Below are 15033 nucleotides of genomic sequence, written 5' to 3' on the forward strand. Positions count from 1 at the left end.
GTTTGGGGAGGAGGAAGTATAACTGGGAAGTGCTGAGAAAACCCTATTGGCTGCATTGGAAGGAAGGACAGAATGAGAAGCCAGTATTGTCAAAACAGAACTGGCCCAGAGTTAGGCAGATATGTGTGCACTGGGGCCCCAGATATCTTTGCCGGCCATAACTCACTGGTCTAAGCCTGGCTGGACCCACAGTCCTGAGGGACTGGGGAACCTTCTAGAAAAGCCAAAGAACTTAGGTAGGACATGTTGGACCGGAGAACAACGCCTTGGGGTCAAATGTGAGGAATGAATGAGTGAGTCGGCTGAGTGTCTACTACTGAGAATCATCCCTGGTCAGTCCCCACTGGCCTATTGAGTAGATATGGTAGGGCAAGATAGGATTAGGAGATAGTAGGTAAAAATTGAAATTGAGCTGGGTGCAGTGGCTCAGGCCTGTAATCCCAGCACTTTGGGAGACTGAGGCAGGAGAATCGCTTGAGGCCAGGAGTTTGAGACCGGCCTGGGCAACATACCAAGACCCGGTCTCTACAAAAAATAATTTTTTAAAAATAGCCAAACATGGTGGTGCTTGCCTGTAGTTCCAGCTACTCGGGAGGCTGAGGCAGGAGGATGACTTGAGCCCAGGAGTCTGAGGCTTCAGTGAGCTATGATTACACCACTGCACTCCAGTCAGAGTGACAGAGCAAACCCTGTCGCTGCAAAGCAAAGCGAAGCTTTATGGATGGTTTGGGATAGAGGGATAAAGCAAAACAAAGCTTTAGGGATGGAGAACTTCCAAAGGCCCTTATTAGAGACTAGAGTTTTGTCTCCAAAATAAAACCTGAAAGTGCCTTCTCTAAGAACTCTTTGAGCTACTCCTTTGGGGCCCTTCTTGGAGTATGATCCCTTGAGGAGAGGGGTGTCCTTGTCCCTCATTGTCGAGCCATCCCCACCTTTGGCATTTGTAGTAATTCCCGGAAGGGCTCAGCTGAAATAGCAATGCTCTGAGTCCCATATCCATGGGGCACTCAAGGCAGGCAGCTTTTTGCCTGGCATCCTGGGACAGTTTGTGGGCTCATGAGAGACACCTCTGATGTCTCCTCAAAATGTCTTGAATCTGTCCAGTTCCTGTGTAACCAGGGACTTGTAAGTAGCAGTGAAACTGGTACTCACACCCTGTGAGAGAGCTTCCGTTCTCACCAGCTGTCAAGGCTTTGGCATTTGAGTTTAATTTTCATAAACACCCTGTGTGAAATAACTTTATTTCTCTTTGTCAGATAAGGACACAGAGGCCAAGAGATAATGTAACTCACCCAAGGTCACCGCCAATTAATGAAATAGCTGGGATTTGAACCCAGGAAGCCTGGGTCTGGAGCTTGGGCTCCTTCTAATGCCTTTTACACCTTCAGGAAGAGTTGCTTCATTTCACTGCTTGTTTTGCTATGAGACAATGTCACGGGAGAGAATTTCCAAAGGGCCTTATTAGAAACTGGGGTTCTGTCTTCATCTTCGCTGGCACTCCAGTGGAGTCTGTGTTGTCTGCGGCCTGGTTGGGATGAGGTGCTTTGCAGATGACAGTCCCATGGCTGCTTGCCTCTGGGAAGCTGCCTACTTGTCTTGCTGTGCTGTGCCCAGGCCTCTCTGGGCCTGTGGCTGTTGCTACAGAAGGGGGTTCCCCACCCCCACCCTCAGGACTGAGTGATTCAGACAGCAATAAGCCGCTGAGTGCTGCGGCTGGGACTCCCCTCCCTAATCCCCAGCCTGTCCGTGTTTATCCGATGGCCTCAGAAGGGGGAGTAAGGGGCTGGCGAGCAAGTGGGCAGCTGCTGGGCTCGCTGGGCTTGCTGGGCCGGTGGGACTGAGCGGTCCAGGGACAGGTCACTGCCTGGGCCAGAGAGGAGCCAGGAGCCATGAGGGTGGCAGTGAGCATGCTCTGGCTCTTGGCCCTTGGGTGGCCTCCCCAGGCCCGGGGCTTCTGCCCCTCTCAGTGCAGCTGCAGCTTCCACATCCTGGGTGATGGCAGCAAGGCCAGGTATGGTATCGGGTGCTTGGGATGGACAGCCCAGCCTCCACTGCTCTGCCAGCTAGGCTGGGTTGGGAGGAGTTGGAGCCAGGGCCCTGAGACCAAGACCGGGTGGCCCTTGAGGCCCAGGGATTCTATAGGGTGGTCTGTGCTGCATTATTTTCCAGCAAGCAAGGGGATGCCTCTGTCTGAGAGGTACCAGGTGCCTTTGCATATTGGCCCAAGGGTGAGGCACAAGTGTGCCAGTTTTAGAAAGCCCTTCCTGAATCTCCTCCAGGCTCCTGGTGGAGAAGAGCCCTCCTTAAAGGCTCTGGAAGTCTCCTCCCTTACTGCTTTCTTTTCTTCTCCTTGCTTTTTTCTATTCCCTCTTCTTTTCTATATTTCCCCAGCTCCTTCTTTCCCAGGCCTCTTGCACTCTCTTGCCTGACCTCTCTACAATGCCCAGTCATATCCCAGGGATTTCCTACAACCCCACCCACGATGTGACCACTGCCTCTCATTCTTCCTCCTTTGGATCTTGGATCTTCTCTGATCCCAGAGAAGAAGAGATCCCGGAAGCCTTGGCCTCAATCCCTTTTATGGTTACTCTGAAAAGCCAGGAGTACTCATCCCACGAGAAGCATGCTTCCTTCCATCCTCAGCCTTTCCCTTGATTTTCCCCATCCTCTGCCTGATCCCTCAGAGCACCTCCATCCTCTCCTCCTCTCCTTCCACGGGACATTTCCATACCATTATGGCTTGTGGGCCCTTGCTCTTCCACCACTGCTCATTTTCTTCTTTTCTTTAGCAATCTTTACCCCATCTTTCCTCCAACTTCTTCAGCTTACCCATTAGCGACCACTGCATGGTTTCTGAGCCACTTATGGCTTCTGATCCTGGAAGCAATGTTATTGGAGCTACGCCTTTAATCATCTTGGGAATGAATGTCAAGTGGATTGGGGGATGAGAGAAGGCAGAGAAATGAAGAAGAACCACCAAGAAAAGACACCCTGCATGACTTGAGAAACAGAATGAGCTCCACTGTAGCCCAAGTGTCCAATGCATCAACTCATATGGAGGGTAGGGATCCTCTCCCCACGAGAAGCCAGGCTGAGCCCTGAACAGGCTGGAAATATCCCATGGCCAAGGACAGTGTCACTGGAGTGACAAAAACCCTCCCCACTGCCCATAGAAAGCATAGAGCTGAAATCCACACAGCATCATTGATGAAACCAGTCCTGGAACCCAGGCATTCCAGTTCAGTTTTCAGAAACTTTATCTGGTGACGCCACTATGGGCAGGGACCAGGGATGAATTACAGGCAGCAGAGCTAGCCTGAAGATGGAAAATGAGTTTCGAGGGCCGCTAATGTAAGTCAGTGGGCATTCCCTCTTCTGAAGCCAGAGGTGTTGGTTCTACCTGCCTGACCATCCCCTGGCTAATATGCACCAGCCCCTCTGCATGGAGACTCCTATGAGGCCACAAAGGCTGTAGCAGGCCCTGAGGTCCCCTGTGGCTCTGGGCACAGACTATGCAGTTAGACTGAAGCTCCTTCTGCATCTCAGAAGCCTTCCTCAGATCCCTCTCTAATCTGGGCCTCTCGGAGAACTTAGCCTTTACATCTGAGCTGCTGTATTGTGAAGTGTGTACCTGTGGGCACTAGGGTTGCCTGGGAGGACCTGGGCTGTGCACCTGAATGGATTTGTGCCCATGCTGTTTGTCCCAGTTTGCCCCTGGTTTTACCCCACCAGGAGTTGTGCTGTAGGTTTGAGCTATGATGCAGGCTTTGGGTTCTTAGGGTTTCCTTTAATTCCCCTTTTGACCATTTTCTCCCCCATCCAAGATAAGTTTTTTTCCAGTCACCTGTCTTTCTCTCACCTACGTCCAGCCCTTCCTCCTTGCAATACCCAAACATGTATTATTTTTTTGAGACAGAGTCTTGCTCTGTCACCCAGGCTGGAGTGCAGTGGCACGATCATAGCTCAATGTAGCTTCCAACTCCTGGGCTCAAGCTACCCTCCCAACTTATTCTTCTGAGTGGCTGAGACTATAGGCATGAGCCATCACACTTCGCCAAACCTATTTTATTATCTGGAAGTATTATTGCTGAAAATACTTTCTTCCTGAGCTAGATTATACACTGTATGGGGACAGGGGCTACGAGGTTGATTCTCTTCTGAATTGCCTATCACTTAGTAGGAGTTCCATTTATATTTGCTCGAAAGGAGGAAGAATATCTGTACTGTTTGTGGACACTGTTTACAAGAAAAAACAAGCCCAGTCCAGCTGCCTTAAGTGGAGTATATGAGTTACGCCAAGGGATGCTGATGATGTGTGTGAACTTCCGGGAAAGACTGATATGACCAGTATGTTATGCTATTACAGCCTCCCTTAGATGGGTCTGTTCCGTGGTTGGGGGAGCTTAGGATTTTGTTTTCAGTTTATGTAGTATAAAACATAGCGCTGAAATGTAGGCTCCTGGAGGGCAAGGACTGCCTCCTGTTCTCTCTATCCTCTGCTTTAGTCTCAAACTTAATAGAATAAGGTTTAAGAAGTTGTGGTTTGTGTAGAAGAGCTGATAAGACTGACCCGATCTACTGTCAGTGCTGAGATGCAACATTTATGACAGTGATCCGTACCCTTGGGTTAATGCAGGGTGGCAGGCAGCGTGCTGGGCTTCTACATGCATTATCTCATTTAAACCCCAAAACCACCTTGTGAAGTCTATTTGATGGCAAAACTGAGGAAAATAGAGGTTATGTAATGTACTCAAGGACTCACAGCCAGCAAGTAAAGAGCCCAGGTGTGAATCCAGCCGTGGGGCTGCCAAGTCCTGGCTCTAAACACCTTGATCATTACCTGACCCCTCAGAATTGGGAGAGATTTGAGGCACTTTCACTTTTGACATCCTTGGTATATTTTTTATGGAATGATAAACCAAAACAGTTACAAAAATTGAGGTATAATTTAACAAACAAACACTTTTTTTTTTTTTTGAGACGGAGTCTTGCTCTATTGCCCAGGCTGGAGTGCAGTGGGGTGAACTCGGCTTATGGCAACCTCCACCTCCCGGGTTCAAGCGATTCTCCCGCCTGGGATTACAGGCACGTGCAACCACGCCCAGCTAATTTTTGCATTTTTAGTAGCGAGGAGGTTTCGACATGTTGGCCAGGTTGGTCTTGAACTCCTGGCCTCAAGTGATCTATCCGCCTGGCCTCCCAAAGTGCTGGGATGACAGACGTGTGCCACCACACCCGGTCACACTTTTAACACATATTTGCAAAGCAACAGTGCACAAAGTCATTACGGGGTTTATTAAACGGTTCATTCTTAGTGTACTGCGGGCGCGGCAGGCTGTTATGGGCCATAAAAGTGTAAGGGTGAGGTCCTGCAGGACAGTGAAGACCAGATGGCCTTTCTGGAACCTTTGTGAGAGGCTCTGAAGGCAAACCTCTGCAAAGGGAAAAGTGAGGCTGCTTGCTCTGGGCCCCTCTCCAGGTCCCCGCCATAGCTTGGACTCTGGTGTGGGTGTCTTGTGATACAAGCAGAACCAGGGGCCTCGCAGAGGGAGGTAGCGGTGGGAGATTCCAGACCCAGCAGGATCCTTGCTCAACTATCCCCCATTTCTGCGACAGGACGGTGGTGTGCAACGACCCCGACATGACCCTGCCCCCGGCGTCCATCCCCCCAGACACCTCCAGACTGCGCCTGGAGCGGACGGCCATACGCAGGGTGCCTGCCGAGGCCTTCAGGCCCCTGGGCCGCCTGGAGCAGCTGTGGCTGCCTTACAACGCCCTCAGCGAGCTCAACGCCCTCATGCTGCGGGGCCTGCGACGCCTGCGGGAGCTGCGGCTGCCCGGGAACCGCCTGGCTGCCTTCCCCTGGGCCGCGCTCAGGGACGCCCCCCAGCTGCGGCTGCTGGACCTGCAGGCCAATCGCCTCTCGGCTGTGCCCCCTGAGGCCGCGCGCTTTCTGGAGAACCTCACCTTCCTCGACCTCTCCAGCAACCAGCTGCTGAGGCTCCCGCAGGAGCTGATCGCCTCCTGGGCTCACCTGAAGGCCGGTCTCTTCCCTCCCGGCCACCACCCCAGGCTGGTCCTAGGTAAGAGGCGGAATCCTTCACCTGGGGTCTTAGGCAAGTTACACTTCTCTTCCAATTCTTTATTTGGAAATTTTTTTTTTTTGAGATGGAGTTTCGCCCTTGTTACCCAGGCTGGAGTGCAATGGCGCGATCTCGGCTCACCGCAACCTCCGCCTCCTTGGTTCAGGCAATTCTTCTGCTTCAGCCTCCTGAGTAGCTGGGATTACGGGCACGCGCCACCATGCCCAGCTAATTTTTTGTATTTTTAGTAGAGACGGGGTTTCACCATGTTGACCAGGATGGTCTCGATCTCTTGACCTCGTGATCCACCCGCCTCGGCCTCCCAGAGTGCTGGGATTACAGGCTTGAGCCACCGCGCCCGGCCAATTGAAATGATACCTGCCTTCCAGGTTTAAGCAAAAACAATGAGATCCACAAGAGCAGCGGGTTTATGAGCCCAAGCGCCAAGCCAGACTGTGGCAGTTCAAATCCCAGTCATAAGAGAGGTCTTTCCAGGTCACACAACCAGGAGAAGGCCCCTGAGACTCAATTTCCCAACTCAGAGCTGAATGGGTTAGTACACTCCACCAGCTGGACCTGCTATTTCTTCGGTTCCTTCCTGTTCCTAACAAACCAACGGCTTACCATGGGAACTAGATCTCCTTTCCTGCCCAAGGCACCTGCCTGGCCCTCAGAATGGCAGAAGGAGCATAATTCATTCTGGAAAATTGATCTGAATTCTACAACTCATACATGAATAAATACAAATGTTTAAAATATCGCAGAAGAGGCTAAAGACCCTTTTGTCCTCTCTCCCTATTCCAACCCCTTCTCAAAAGTAGTTACTATTATCACATTTATATTCAAGCTCCTTATCTGTTCAGATACATTTGATATGCATATGTATATATGTATACACATACCTACATGCATGCAGAAAAGTTATGTGTGTGTTTTACATAAAATTTTGTCATATTACATACTAAGCAATACTAACTTTTTGACCCAACATTGTATCTTGTAGATATTTCTAAATTATTACAAATAGGTCAAGTTCATTTTTAAAACTACTGCACAATATTCTATAGTATACTGTGTCTGCACGATGTTATAAACATAATTATACTATAGTTTATTTAGTCATTCCCCCTTTAATGGACTTTTATATTGTTTCTATTATTTTGTTAACACCTATGATGCAACAGAGAACATTCTTGGCAACACATTGTTGTACACATAAATGTTTCTCTAGGATAGGAACTGAGATGTGGAATTATTAGGTCACAGAGTGTGCATTTAGACATTTAAATATCAATCTGAGCCAGTACAGTGGCTCACGCCTGTAGTCCCAGCACTTTTGTAGGCCGAGGCAGGTGGATCGCTTGAGGTCAAGAGTTCGAGATCAGTCTAGTCAATATGGCGAAACACTGTCTCTACTAAAAATATAAAAATTACCCAGATGTGGTGGTGGGCACCTGTAATCCCAGTTACTTGGGAGGCTGAGGCAGAAGAATTGCTTGAACCTAGAAGGTGGAGGTTGCAGTGAGCTGAGATCGCTCACTGCACTCCAGCCTGGGCAATGAGGGAGACTCCATATTTTTGAATGCCTTCCAATTCTAGGTGTGGGGAATACAGCAGAGAACAAAAGAGATGACAATCTATTCACTCATGGAGCTAACAACTAAAATGGCCAAAATGTTTAACTTTTGCCAGTCTGGGAAGTGAAAGCCTCACTGTTGTTTAACTTTGCCTTTACATTCAGTCTTTCTGGCCCTATTGTAATAAAGCAAAAGCCAGGTAGCTCACCACTGGAGACAGGCATTGATGAATCGTGGATTGCAGATGTATCACTAAGTGCATTTAACCAGCAATGTAAGGCAGCAACCACTGGTAAGATGGGGTGAGGGGGAGGTGGGAAAAGGAACTGGCGCCCTTGGGTCGTGCTCAAAGAGAACTGAGAGACATGAATATACAGTCACATCTGAATGCACCCACCCCAACCCTTTGACACCCCCTTTCCAAATGTATTAAATATATCTATATGAATGTGTAAGTCATCATTGATTATTAGAAAAACTATCAAATAAGTCTTTGGGGACTAAAAGGACATCATATCAAGTGCATTTATCTTGCCTTTGAGTAATGCAACCCCATAAGAAGAAATTGTGCCTTAGAATTGAGGACACATGATACCCCTCATTTATATGCACATGGTACCCCACTATCTCTGTAATGTTCTTTGACAGAGTGGGTACCTGCTTTCAACTCTATAAGAATGTTCAGTTTTAGAGTAAAGACAGTAGGGGATAGATCCTAGGATTTGATTTTCTGGCCCTTTCACCCTGCTGTTTATGCCCATTTGAGGCTATGTCAAAGAAACTGTGGATCAGAGCAGACACCTTCATTGCTGGGATGATGCTGAAAATACTATTTATACTGGGAGAACTGGCATCAAGGATCAGGGGTCAATGATGCATGTCTAGAAATGGATTTTGTCATATTGTGATTATTGTGGAAATACTGCCTGGCCAGTGGCCTGAAAGAATCAGTCCAAGAATGGCAAGGGTAATTCCCAGTTTTGTCAGCATGCTATATAGCTACCCAGTACTTAATATGATTTATTTTTGTTTATGTTTAAAGCAACCCTGAAAAGAAAGTAATGCTATCATTTAACACAAAGAATCAAATTTCAGGTCATACAACTAGCAAGGCAAGGATCTGGGCCCAGAGGCCAGTTCTGCTGACTCTGAATGAGGACCTGCCTGTCCTCCCAGAGGGGAAGGGGTGCTGGGCCTGAGGATCTTGAAAATCTATCTGTATATCTAATCTTCTATTTTACCTCTGCAGGGCTACAGGACAACCCCTGGGTATGTGACTGCCAACTCTATGACCTGGTCCATCTTTTGGATGGCTGGGCCCCAAACTTGGCCTTCATTGAGACTGAATTGAGATGTGCCAGCCCACGCAGCCTGGCCAGAGTGGCCTTCAGCCAGCTTGAACTGAGAAAGTGCCAGGGCCCAGAGCTCCATCCAGGAGTGGCCAGCATCAGGTCCCCTTTGGGTGGCACAGCATTGCTACGCTGTGGAGCTACTGGAGTCCCTGGGCCAGAGATGAGTTGGAGGAGGGCCAATGGCAAGCCCCTTAATGGTACAGGTATGTAGCTACAGGGAGGCTGCACTGAGACCCCAGACTGGGGAGGACAAAGCAGTGCACCAAATGGGGAGTTGGCAGGGCCAGAGGGAAGTTGTCTAAGCAAGGCTGGGCTTCCATCTGCCTGCGTTGAGTTTGACAAGGGCTTCCCAGAGGCAAGTCATGGTGACAATAGATTCAGTAATGACAACAGCTCTTGACCTGTCCTATCATATCCCACCAGCCACTCCGTAGAGACTCGGGGCTCACCTTAAGAGAACAAAAAGCTGACTTTTTGGTGGAAGTCTCTCCTTTACTGTAATAATATTTATAAGTTTCCCAGTTGTAAATATTAAACCAGAATTACCTGGAGTAATTAACGATGTGAGCTGCCATCTACTGAGCTCTTTATGTGGGTCTAGGACAATGCCAAGTGTGTTACGCACATAATAACATTGAACTCCAAAGAGCATTTCCTTCTTATTTTGCCTATAAGAAAACCGAGGCTCTGAGAGGCTAAATGCTACATCACACAGCTTGTACAAGGAGGAGCCGGGGTTCCAGTAAAATCTGTCTGTTTACCTTTGTAAAATTCCAGTGCCCTTAAGAACAGGGTAGGTTGACTCATGGTGGCTCATGCCTATAATCCCAGCACTTGGGAGGCTGAGGCAGGAGGATCGCTGGAGTCTAGGAGTTATCAGCCTGGGCACCATAGTGAGACCTTGTGGCAAAAAACAAAATGCTGGACATGGTGGCAAGCTGAGGTGGGAAGATCACTTGAGCCTGGGAGTTACAGGCTGGAGTGAGCCATAATCACACCACTGCACTCCAGCTTGGAGCAATGGAGCAAGACACTATCTGAATAAAGCAAACAAAAAACCCATAGTGTGAACTTGTCAGATTTAGAAGGCGTCATTCTTAGGCTCTGCCACAACCTGGGACTCCAGAGGCTCCCCACATTTGAGCCCAGGGTAATATTGATCCCCTTGGCTAGTCTAAGAAAAGTTGAATGACTGCCAGTGTTTTCTCAGGACGACACTTGAGTGTACACCACCTAGGAGCTGTGAACTTGGCCCTGAACGGCAGCTTGGGGCAAACGGGTCCATTCATTCTCTCACTTATGCCTGTTTTCCTCCTAGTGCACCAGGAAGTATCCAGTGATGGCATGAGCTGGACTCTACTGGGCCTGCCCGCAGTGTCCCATCTTGACTCCGGAGACTACATCTGCCAAGCCAAGAACTTTCTGGGAGCCTCTGAGACTGTTATCTCCCTGATCGTCACTGAGCCACAGACTTACACAGAACACAGTGGGAGCCCAGGAGCACTATGGGCAAGGACAGGTGGAGCGGGGGAAGCCGCTGCTTACAACAACAAGCTTGTGGCCAGGCATGTACCCCAGATTCCCAAACCTGCTGTCCTGGCCACTGGACCCTCTGTGCCCAGCACAAAGGAGGAACTTACCCTCCAGCACTTCCAGATGGATGTCCTGGGAGAGCTCTCTGATGGGCGGGTGGGACCCTCAGAGGCACAAATGGTGAGATCTGTGAAGGTAGTGGGGGACACTTACCACAGTGTGTCCTTGGTGTGGAAGGCGCCCCAGGCTAAGAACACAACTGCCTTCAATGTCCTCTATGCTGTCTTTGGGCAGCACAGCATGCGGCGGGTGATTGTGCAGCCTGGGGAGACCAGAGTGACCATCACTGGGCTGTTGCCCAAGACCAAGTATGTGGCCTGTGTCTGCGTGCAGGGCCTGGTGCCCCGGAAGGAGCAGTGTGTTATCTTCTCCACCAATGAAGTGGTGGATGCGGAGAACACCCAGCAGCTCATCAATGTGGTGGTGATTAGTGTGGCCGCTGTCATTGCCCTGCCTCTCACACTGCTTGTCTGCTGTGGTGCTCTTCAGAGGCGCTGCCGCAAGTGCCGCACCAGGGACTCCACTGAGGCCACAGTTACCTACGTCAACCTGGAGAGACTGGGCCATAGTGAGGATGGCTCAGAGGAGCTGTCCCGGCACAGCCTCAGCGAGGCTGACAGGCTTCTCTCAGCTCGTTCCAGTGTGGACTTTCAAGCCTTTGGAGTCAAAGGGGGCAGGAGAATCAATGAGTACTTCTGCTGAGGGATGTGCCTCCACCACTCACACACCTGCTCCATCCGCTCTCCTTCTTTAACTCTGACACTTGAGTACATGATCACCCACTCTTACCTGCTTGGGTACCTGCTTACTCAGTCACTTAGACATAACAGCAGCAGCAGAAGCTACTGCAACAACCACTAACACTTGCTAAGCACTTACTGCATGCCAGAAAGTGTTCTAAGTGCTAAATTCTTACAACAATCATTTGCAGCAGGCACCACTATTCTCTCTATTTCCCTTGGGTGGGAGGTTAAGAAACTTGCCTGTATCAGTCAGTTTTTGCTGCATAACAAATGAAAGCAAAACCTCAGTGATATACAGCAGTGAACACTTACTTGCACTCTCACAGGTCTGTGGGTTGATTAGGATGGCTCTGCTCTGTGTGTTTCATTTGGAGCCTGAGCTGGAGAGTAGCAGTGGGTACCTGGGGCAGGTTTCTCTCATGGTGAGGTTGAATGACAATAGAGGAATGATTTTTCATGCAACGCCTGTTAAGTTCTTAGTTCAGAATTGGCATACTGCCACTTCTGTCCATATTTTATCTGCCAAAGCAAGTCTCATGGCCAAATCCAACTTTAATGGGGCAAGTATGGACCCTTCTTCCATGGAGGTGATGGTGGAGGAGGAAATATGTGCTGAACAGTGATCCAATCTGCATTTCCCAGGATTACCCAGCTAGGCAAATTTAGGTGGCTCTGAGATTGGGACCACACAGTTGGGATCCACAGTTAAAAGTCCTCACCACCCTCGTATACTGTACCTTGATTACATTTTATGCTAATTCATAGGCACTCACGCACACCGTCTCTCTATGTATTAGCCATACTGGTAGCTACCCATCCACACTAACACACACACACCACACTCATAACCCACTGTGCCCTCACTGAATTCTAATATTTATTCTCTAGGAGCTATTCTGCCTAGAGACAATCATTTGGTTTTTCGATAAATGCTAGAGTTTGAGATGATGCCCAAGAGAACACTGTTCATTTGATTTCAGAATATCAGACTGGAGGGACCCAACTGACCTCATCACACCAAGTGCTGTCTGGCACCTTCACCTCTGCCCCTGTACAGGAGCCTTTGTGATTCTTACCAAAACCTCTCTGGGTTCTTGAGGGTGTCTCAGAGGCTTCCTGGTTGCTCATCAAGTTATTTCAAAGGAAAATTCCTGCTCAGTTTTTCTTACAGCCGGGAAACCACTGAGATGTTGTCTCTGTGCACTGGAGAAAGCAAATGTTCCCAGCAGGAGGTTCAAGTGGTTCCTTGTTTACAGAGCTGACCTCTGTCATGAGGAGCATCCGGGATACCTGTGCCAAGTCCTTTGGGTAATAGCTGAAGAAATTTTGGGACAGCAAGCTTCAAAAAAAATTATTTTGCTAGTATTATGCAAAAGACTCCAAACATTTGCAAGTATTATGTCATGTGATTTACTAGATAAAAGCCAGGGTGACGCAGCGCTTTCTGAAGTTACCATACTCCCTCTCACATTTGCAGAAGACCTTACCACATACTCACCCAGGTTTCTCACATTTGATACTCATGGAAACCCACTATGGAGGCTGGGTTGTTTGATTTTACAGATGAGGACTGAAGACTTGACTGATTTATACCAGGAAGTGATGAATTCTCTTTCGGAATCCAGTTCTTTGACAACTTTCTCATCAGGCTGAGGGTCTTTGTTCAGTTATCGATCCCTGCAGTATGGTCCACAGCAGGTTCACTGTAGAAATTGACTTCTTAAAATCACTGAAACCTGGGATCAGAACCACGAGCGCAGCCATGCACATAAGCATGGAATTTCCTTGGATATCTTCTGCCACCACCTGGAGGGCACACCTGACTGTAACTTGCAGACTACAGACATTGGTAAGAGAGGCTGTTTTGTTGAAAGATGACAAAGACACCTTGTACATCAAAAGCCAGCAAATTTTTCTCCTGAAAATAAAAGGAGTCAAATAATAAATATTTTAGGCTCGGTTGCTACTACTCAACTCTGCTGATGAGATGCAAAAGGAGCCATAGACGATATGTAAGTTAGTGGGTATGGATGTCTTCCAATAAGACACCTTTTACAAAAACAGGTGACAGGCTGGATTTGGCCCTCAGGCTGTAGTTTGCTTACCCCTTATGAAGATTTAGAAAGGTATTTCTGGTGAGTTTTTGGAGACCCAAGACTCAATTCTTACTGTTTGATAAATGAGAGTGATAGACAACCCCAAAATTAGGACAAATGTAAACATAGTAGATAAAAGCAGTCATCTGTTGAAGTGATCAAGATGTTGCCTTTACATAATTGTATGAAGCGATCATGATGGGACAATTATTGACCTAAAGACAACTAACAGTTAGCCAGTTTTGTTGGCTAAATGTCTGGAGAAAAATCAAAACTTAAAAGCAAGAAATTTATAGTATTTATCTTATCTTAACAGAGAGAGAAAGAGAGAGAGAGAGAGAGAATTCAATCTTGCCAATGATCCAATGATTCATTAGGATCTACTTTATTGTCTAGATGGAAAGGGCTCTGATAAGGTTTGACAGTATCCTCACCCAAATCTCACCTTGAATTGTAATAATTCCCATGAATCAAGGGCAGGGCCAGGTGGAGATCATTGAATCATGGAGGCAGTTTCCCCTATACTGTTCTCATTGTAATGAATAAGTCTCACAAGATCTGATGGTTTTATAAATTTGAGTACCCCTGCACAAGTCCTTTTGCCTGCCACCATGTAAGACATGCCTCTGCTCTTCCTTGCCTTCTGCCATGATTATGAGGTCTTCCCAGCCATGTGGAACTGTGAGTCCACTAAACCTCTTTTTCTCTACAAATTACTTAGTCTTGGGTATGTCTTTATCATCAGTGTGAAAACAGACTAATACAGCCTCCAAGATAATAAGCCTCCCAACACTCATCTGTCAATCTTCCTTTGTGTATCCTGTCTTCCCTGGTTTGCTCTTGTAGGGAAGAATCATACTGGATTGTGCTCATGAATATTCAAGTCACTGGGAGAAACAAATTCCTATTGAAAAAAATAAAATGATGTCTGGCTTACATTAGTCTTTTAGTATGTGAGTCTGATCAGTATGAGTTATTCCCTGAAAACTGAATGCCCTCTGAGTGTCCTGGCAAAAGAATTTCTGGCCTTCCAATGCTGAAGACCAATTTGGGCCATTGTGAGCTTGCAGCATGGCTGGCCCTGGAAGCCTGCTTTGGAGGTTGGTTGGAATTATTGTACCTGCATGATGTCTTTTTATGACCGCAACATGGTTATATTGTTCATGATTAGGCAGAGAATATGTCCAACGTCACTTGCCCACTGAAGTTGCTGGGTACCAAAAGGCAAATACAGAAATTGTACTCTGGAAAGTGGATGTGGGCTATCAAACCTAGACTATCAATCAAGGGATTCAGTGAGCAGTTTGTCTAGAGGACAAGAGCTGGGAATTTTTGACTTAATTATCATATAATCTAGCAAAAACAAAAACAAAAGTACCTGAGCATATTTATTTACAAGGGCATTGTAGTTAGGAGAGGTTAGACTTGTGCTAAGGCAACCATTCCCAAATTTTTATGGTTTAACAGAGTAAAATGTATTCCTGTTTCACAAACTGTACTCAATTCTGGGAAATGTAGATGGAAGGAGGGTTCTGCTTCACTTATTTACTCAAGGACACAGCTGGGAAGGATCCACCAATTGGAATGTC

The 15033-nt window shown here is 47.7% G+C and overlaps 1 protein-coding gene across 1 annotated transcript; it reads left to right on the forward strand.

Moving 5' to 3' along the window:
- The first annotated feature begins 1765 nt into the window (after positions 1-1765).
- Positions 1766-14385, forward strand: LRIT1 (leucine rich repeat, Ig-like and transmembrane domains 1). Its single transcript, XM_002807433.7, has 4 exons — positions 1766-2011; positions 5617-6083; positions 8910-9215; positions 10331-14385. The coding sequence occupies exons 1-4, from the start codon at positions 1890-1892 to the stop codon at positions 11305-11307; spliced, it is 1872 nt and encodes a 623-aa protein (XP_002807479.5). The 5' UTR covers positions 1766-1889; the 3' UTR covers positions 11308-14385.
- Positions 14386-15033: the final 648 nt, after the last annotated feature.

This window comes from Callithrix jacchus, chromosome 12 (assembly GCF_049354715.1).
Source record: "Callithrix jacchus isolate 240 chromosome 12, calJac240_pri, whole genome shotgun sequence".
Taxonomy (NCBI): Eukaryota; Metazoa; Chordata; class Mammalia; order Primates; family Cebidae; genus Callithrix; species Callithrix jacchus.

Bases quoted from the DNA above. Each gene is read 5' to 3' on its own strand.
- LRIT1 (XM_002807433.7), top strand. From the start codon at position 1,890: ATGAGGGTGGCAGTGAGCATGCTCTGGCTCTTGGCCCTTGGGTGGCCT. The intron at 6,084-8,909 runs GTAAGAGGCGGA...TTACCTCTGCAG, and splicing joins CCACCCCAGGCTGGTCCTAG to GGCTACAGGACAACCCCTGG. The intron at 9,216-10,330 runs GTATGTAGCTAC...TTTTCCTCCTAG, and splicing joins CAAGCCCCTTAATGGTACAG to TGCACCAGGAAGTATCCAGT.